General features: G+C 37.9%; 1 protein-coding gene across 2 annotated transcripts; it reads right to left on the reverse strand.

Annotated features, from left to right (window-relative positions):
* Window positions 1-2,627: 2,627 nt before the first annotated feature.
* On the reverse strand, window positions 2,628-6,746 carry LOC147891174 (short-chain dehydrogenase TIC 32 B, chloroplastic-like). 2 transcript variants are annotated; one of them, XM_087390093.1, is made up of 8 exons: window positions 6,507-6,746; window positions 5,893-6,124; window positions 5,631-5,710; window positions 5,378-5,525; window positions 4,049-4,127; window positions 3,857-3,942; window positions 3,428-3,477; window positions 2,628-2,999 (listed from the first exon to the last, which is right to left on the reverse strand). In XM_087390093.1, the coding sequence occupies exons 1-8, from the start codon at window positions 6,628-6,630 to the stop codon at window positions 2,923-2,925; spliced, it is 876 nt and encodes a 291-aa protein (XP_087246219.1). In that variant the 5' UTR covers window positions 6,631-6,746; the 3' UTR covers window positions 2,628-2,922. The 2 variants fall into 2 exon arrangements, with proteins under 2 accessions (XP_087246219.1, XP_087246218.1); XM_087390092.1 differs by having other exon boundaries at window positions 2,629-2,999; window positions 3,861-3,942.
* Between the last annotated feature and the right edge of the window lie 684 nt (window positions 6,747-7,430).

A 7,430-nucleotide genomic window follows, 5' to 3' on the forward strand; every position in this document is an offset into this window, starting at 1 on the left:
TTCGACAAGGCTCTGATTGCAATGAACTGTATACATTAGAACATTGCTAGGTTCCATAAACCATGTGAATTATAGATGCGTAGGCAAGAATAGATGTAGAAGACTGGGAGAGAGGGGAAGATACCATAAAATCTTCCACATTACATATTAGAAACTATGCATACCTCATCAGCCGGGGACATGGTTGCAAGGAAGATTGATGGGTGGTTCCATATTGTGCTTGGGTAGAGAGGAGGATATGCAAACAAGAAGAGCATAGAAGATTGACGTCGAGGTTTAGAGAGACAATAAAAGAGACAGGACATAAGATTGCAATAGATTCAAATTGTGAGACAAACAGAAACACATCGGGAGAAAGAGAAAAGACTAGGTGGGTCTTATCGACACAGTTTGCAGTTATAGTAGATGCCCATGTTTTGGTTGCACGTAACAGAACTTATATAAAAAATATCCTTTGCTTTTGTGCTTTTTGTGCTTTCATAACTCGTGTCTGGAGCATGTCTGGGACATAACTATTTTGGACACCTTACCTTACTATCACCCATAGGTTGTAATTTTGAATTTGAAAGTCCCCTCCATACATGTACAAATCATAATTACATTAGAATGTATTTTTTGCACACCCTCTTATCCATAAATGGACCATAAGCCCTCTGAAGTTAAAAATCCTCTTCATTAACAAAATCATTAACATGGTATTTATTAATTTTGGACTCTTTTGATGTATTTGGACTTTGCTAGAAAATCCTTCCCAAATGAAAAGTTTACTTTCTGAAAATGATCCCTTCTAAATTAAAAGTTTATTTTATGACACCATCCTTTCCACATAAAAAGTTTATCTACAAGAAATATTATTGGCATCTTACCCTAGTATAAATTATGTAATCATTAATATGGTTAATCAAAGCTAGATCTCTTGTAGTTGTGTACATGCTTCTTTAAGAAAGGGGTGTATCCTACCTTAAATTTCCTTTCGGCTGGTTTGTATGTAATATTTTTGCAAGTTTTGATTGCCCATATGCACAGAAGATGTATAGCTATAACAATAACATTAGAGTTAGTTGTAAATTGTTTCCACAATAATAACAACATCTAGAGCTAGTTGTAAACTACTTCCACAAAAACACTATGCTATTTTGGCATAACCAAAATTGAAAAATCAATGTGGGCCTAGAGTAGAATGACTATTAACACAATTCAATGTAGCTCAACATTCTTTTTTCATGATTTTTTCTATGTGGTTCATATCAGGTTCTTTCTTACAAATGCTAGATGGGCTTTGCATCTTAATTTTGTTCAACCGCATATTGTTATTATTGGTGAGGGGTTTACCTTATATAAAGCACATACTTACAAATAAGATAGGTAAATCTTGCTTGCCACCTTCTTTGCTTTCTTAATTCTCAGTGTCATGGTCATTGCTGTTGGTATCATAAATTCAAGCTGTTGCTAACCTAGTTAAATATGATAAGGGCAACATTGACCAAACATTTGTACCTATCCCATGCCAAGTAGTTATGTAAATGCTTGCATTGTAAGCAAAAAATTCATCATGCTCCTCAAGTTAAGCACCTCCTTAAGCCGATTAATGTAGTTTGTGTACTATACTTCAATGGTAATACCGACAAGGTTGGGTTCCTATGAGATAGTCCATTATAGAGTGTCCACTGAATGATTAGTTGAAAACCCACCTATTACGCGACATGCATCCTGACCACACAGTCCACACATAAGCTGTAATCCAAGGAACATGCATACTAACCACACAGTCCACACATAAGCTGTAATCCAAGGAACAATGCTCACCAACATGATTTGTTGCGAACTACATTTCAATCCTATCTTCTGAGAGTGTGTATGGGCAAGCCATGATAGCTGCATTGTTGTTACCATCATGAGTCGAGATGGAGTCATGAGTCAGCTTCTTATTAGTTTCAATGCACATAACATTCAATAAAAGACAAATGTGTGATTAGATGCACCCCATGGTAAGATGGTGCCCGTTCAAAGTGTTTGTGTGAACAAACATTTGTTTCTAGCTAAATCTAATTATATTTAGCTATTTCAAAATGTAAACTATACCAAAGTTGATTGTATGAACTTTGAATAATTGATCATGTTAGAAATTCATCATTTGAGAATGTCATGTACTATTAGGAGACATAGTAAAGAAAATGCAATCAAAGAGTATCACGGACTAGCACTAATTGTTTCTTTCAATCATATCTAAAAACAAAATAATTTCCTTAAGCCACGTATAATTAGTAGTAAGGATTAAAAAATAGATCAAACTCCTTAGATCCTTACAATGGTTGGACCTCTGGTGGTCACTTCATAAAAGACCATGTAATATGTATGAGCAAGCACACATTTTACATATTTTTTGAATCCCCTCTTATCTAGAAGTGGCCCATGGCCCCCCAAATTAAAAAGTCCTCTTTCATCAACAAAAAGACTATGCTACATGTACAACAAAGTGACTGCCACAAGCTCTTCAACATAAACAATGCATCTAATAATAAGGTGAATAGAAATATTGATATCATTCAAGGACAAACTATTAAGGGAATTCAAAATCTCATTGCAATAGCCCAATAAAATTTACACTTGAGACACCAACAAATTAGTGTTGTAGTTTGAAAATGCCTATGCTTGTTATAATTTATCACAGTCAATTCTCCAACTATTAAAGCTAGTTGCTAAGAAATTACAATTCGTATTTTCAAAGGATGAAATATCTATTTATCGAGAATACAAACCACTATACCAAGGGATTTGAGCTAGAAAAAAGGCAAAATTGGCTGATTTATTTTATGCTAGTATAAATTGTTTGTATTCTTTCAAGATGTGAGCTTCTCAGTAAACTCCCATAAGTCCTTTGCAAGTTTTTCATCACATGCCTTAGCACTTGGCTTAGAAACCCTACAATCCACAAAATATTTTCCATTTATGTGGTTGATCGATGGGTGAAGTGCTAGGAGGCATTGCGTAGCAGCACCCTGTGGGAAGATCAAATGTTTATCAATGACCACTCTCTCTCTCTCTCTCTCTCACAAACACACACACACATACACACGCACGCACACACACACACACACACACACACACACACACACACACACACACACACACACACACACACACACACACACACACACACACACACACACACACACACACACACACACACACACACACACACACACAGGAAAATCCATTTGCATGGGCAACATGAGCTAACCTGTAGCCTAGGATTTTCTTCTACCACATATAGCTACCAAACATTTGTACATTTCTTACCAAATCAAACTTATATGCTAAGTCACAAGCTCCTTATACTAGAATATTATTTTTAATGGAAATAAGATTTAGAAATTAAAAGCATTGAATCATGGATAGCATCAAAAGTTAAGATCCATTTACTCACCTGAGGAATTGACTTCCAAAAAAGTCGTCCCACAATCCGCCCAATGAATTCTATAAAGACATCATCAAAAGGCAAAGAAAAATGATCATACTTCCCAAATGTGAGTATGGATGAGCGCCCACACAATTTTTATACACACTTTGAAATAGATAAAATTAATTTGATATAAAAAAATGTCATATCTACATTACCAACTCTCTCTCTCTCTCTCTCTCTCTCTCTAAAGTATGACTTGGCACATGATTCTAACCTCCTTAAATGACCTATCTGTTTACAATACCATTATCAAGGGAATTTTCAATTAGCTCATCTTGATTTGTTCCTTTTGACTACATCTTCATGTCAATAAATAGAGCACATTTTACAGAAAAAGAAAATACAATATATGGCCATTGAAATAAGAAAATGAAAGAAGTTTTGATAAGTAACCTACGAAAAAACTGAGTATGTTGAAAGAGGTTTGTTTGGATCACTCCTGGATGAAGAGTATTGGCAACCAAGTTGACTTGCTCCTTCTGTGAATAAAACACTAAAAGGTCACTATCAATCATTAACATGGATTAACCAAAGCTAAATCTTGTAGTTGTGCACATGCTTGTTTAAGAAAGGGGTGTATCCTACCTCAAATTGCCTTGCTAGCTGATTTACATGTAATATATTTGCAAGTTTTGATTGCCCATAAGCACGCCAAGGTGTATAACTATAACAACAACATTAGAGTTAGTTGTAAATTGCTTCCACAATAATAACAATATCTAGAACTAGTTGTAAATTACGAGTAAATTACTTACACAAAAACACCTTGCCATTTTGGCATAACCTACAATGAAAAATCAATGTGGGCCTAGAATAGAATGACTATTTACACAATTCAATGTTGCTCAACATTCTTTTTTCATGATATTTTACTATGTGACTCATACCAAGATCTTTCTTGCAAATGTAAGATGGGCTTTGCTCAACCTCATCTTGTTATTATTAGTGAGGGGTTTAATTACCTTATATAAAGCACACACTTAAAAATAATATAAAGCACATACTTATAAATAATATAAATCATGGATTGATAAAGCTATTGTTCAATTGCAATAAACCTTGCTTGCCACCTTCTTTTCTCCCTTAAGGCTTAGTGTCATGGTCATCGCCCCTGGTATCAGAACACTTAACTTGGCATTTTTATAAAGATGCACTCTATTTTGGAATTTAGATGATTAAGTCTTTTGCGTCATGGAATTCGAGCTGTAACGTAGTTAATTATCGTAAGGGCAATGTTGACCAATGGTGCCTGCATTAGGAATACTTATCCCATGTCAGTAAACTATGTAAATGCTTGCATTGTAAGAAACAATATTCATCATGTCCCTCAAGTTAAGCACATCCTTAAGATGGTTAATGTAGTTTGTGTACCATACTTGAACGATAATACCCACAAGGTCCATTATAGAGTGTCCACCCACCAATATTACGGCCTTTTTCAGGAGTTTAGGTCATAGGTCTAGTTAGCATGGGCCTCAAGGAGGTTAGGACATATTCATGTGAGATTAAACGTCTAACAATAACACCGTTGTTATTCTTGGGGGTCTGAAATAATAACCTTACTATGATACATATTTTGCTCATAAGAACACAATCCTTCCATCAAGGTATGTGCTTGCATCCTAAGGAGGATGGGGATGCTTTCCCTCGAGACATTCAAGAGATAGGTGGGGGGATTACGTAATATGCTTTGGAGCCTAATTAGTAAAACTCCTAAGTTTGAATTTGAGGTTGAGGATGGGGATAATTTCCCTAGAGACATTTTAAGATAGGTTGGGGGATAAGTAACATCCCAAGTAGAAGTCCGAAGTTTGAATGTGAGGTTAGGTGAACTCATGTGAGGTGGAGACAGTCAACTGTTAAGTTTGACTGGGAGATGCTATGTGCAAAACAGGCCGAGGGTAGAGGGATTACCCTGATGGGTCATTCAATTTGTCGAAGCGGATGCCACCGGACAATTGATGCGCGATAGATGAAACATTCACAATTCTGCCTTGGATTCCAGTTTCCTTGGCGGTACTCTTCATGTTATCCAGTAGAAGACTCGTTAATAGGAAGTGTCCTGCGTCAAGAATTATCAGTTGAAACACCACCTGTTACGCAGCATGCATACTCACCACACACTCCACACAATATAAGCTGTAATCCAAGGATTCACAGTGCTCACCAACATGATTTGTTGCAAACTGCTTTTCAATCCCATCTGCTGAGAGTCCATATGCGCAGGCCATGATAGCTGCATTGTTGCTGCCGTCACGGAGTCGTGAGTGAGCTTCCTATTAGCGGTTTCAATGCACAAAACGTTCAATGAAAGACAGACGTGCCGTTAGATGCACCCCACACATGGGAAGCGGGTGCCCACTCAACGTGTCTGTGTGATCAAACATTTGTTTCCAGGAGGAGACCGCGGGAAGCTGTAGTTTGCTTACATCAAAATGTTCAGAGGCAGATTCATCGCCTTGAAATTCCGAGCAAATTTGCGCACTGAGTCCATCGAACTGAGGTCAATCTGCAAAACATGCAAGCGCGCACTTGGGTTCTCGCTGAGTATGCTGTCTTTGGCCTTCTCCCCCGCAGAGACGTTCCTAGCAGCAAGCACAACCTGCGCGCCGCGTAATGCCAAAACCCGGGCGGTCTCTACCCCGAGCCCGCTAGATGCACCTGGGCGTAGAACCGAGAGAATATAATCACATAGCTTTAACAAATGGAGGATTAAATCGGGCAATCTTAAGTGAGATTTCATGTACCTCAACAACCAGCAAAGCATGACAGGAGGATAGAATTGAGCCATTGAATCGCTGGACCTAGAAAAGCTCTGCTGAGTATTATATACTCTTATGTGCGTCCATTGCCGTCAGGCAGGAGCGGCGCAGAGATGAGCAAAGAGCTGGAGATCTCTCTCTCTCTCTCTCTTTCAAGCTCAGATGGATGGAAGCGTCCTCTCACAAGCTTAAGTGGATGCGAACACTCTCCGTCTCTCATGTTCTTTCTCACAGAAGCTCAAATCGATGCAAACTGCCGAAATTATGCAAGGGAGGATCACCTGTGACGATGGCAGTGCGGTCGGAGGCATCGATGCCATAGGTAACGTCCTCGGCGGTGGAGGAGGAGCCGAAGGAAGGCTTTTCTTTGGAGCATGAATTGCAGGAAAGCCATGAAGGAGCCATGTGAGTGGAGATGGAATAGGTTGAGCTTAGTAGGAGAAAGGCTTGAAAGAGTTCTGTTAATGCTCTCTTTCCTCTTTCCCATCTTGTACACTCTCTTTGAGTGCCTTTCAGGAATCCCTCACCTTTCACATTTTGATTATTTCATACAATGACGCAATGCAACTTTGTAACCTACTCATTACATGTAGTATTTTGTGGTTTTATTTGTTTCACAGAATGGAACAGTCGTGTGAAATGTGAAGGGTGCTCCATCCTTCCTAGAAAGGATACATACACAATAACCTTTTACAAGAAGGGTAAGCTTCCACAAAGCCTTCTCAAAGCCTTCACTTTGAATATTGTTTATAATTATCACTAGAAGGATTAATTTACTATTTAAGGTAGTGACTAATTTGCTAAAGTCCACATTGGATCCTTAAGGAGTGCCACGTGGCCTCCCAAGTACATTGCAATAATAAATCAACTTCCATGTGTTAGCTAAGAGTAATTTTCAATGGAGTGGATGTAAAAGATGATTAATGAAGACTAATATGACATTGTGTATCATGATGATAATAATAGAGATGGAGATGGAGGTGGGTTGGCAATGAAGACAAGAATTAGAAAGAAGATGGTGACTTGCTTGAAATAAAAGTAGCTAAGATCATGAATAAGAGAAGGAAGAAGGTACACATGAATAAAGTCATGGGATGAAAATGAAGTTAGGTGTGTTCATTGTCATTCCTTTTTCCGACAATTTCAACCAAACCAATAATCACCATGTAAAAGTAGATCCTTGAAGAAGAACACACACATGATAA

The sequence above is a fragment of the Dipteris shenzhenensis genome, chromosome 18 (genome assembly GCF_047967505.1).
Source record: "Dipteris shenzhenensis isolate YYH24624 ecotype China chromosome 18, Dip_SZ_1.0, whole genome shotgun sequence".
In the NCBI taxonomy this organism is placed as follows: Eukaryota; Viridiplantae; Streptophyta; class Polypodiopsida; order Gleicheniales; family Dipteridaceae; genus Dipteris; species Dipteris shenzhenensis.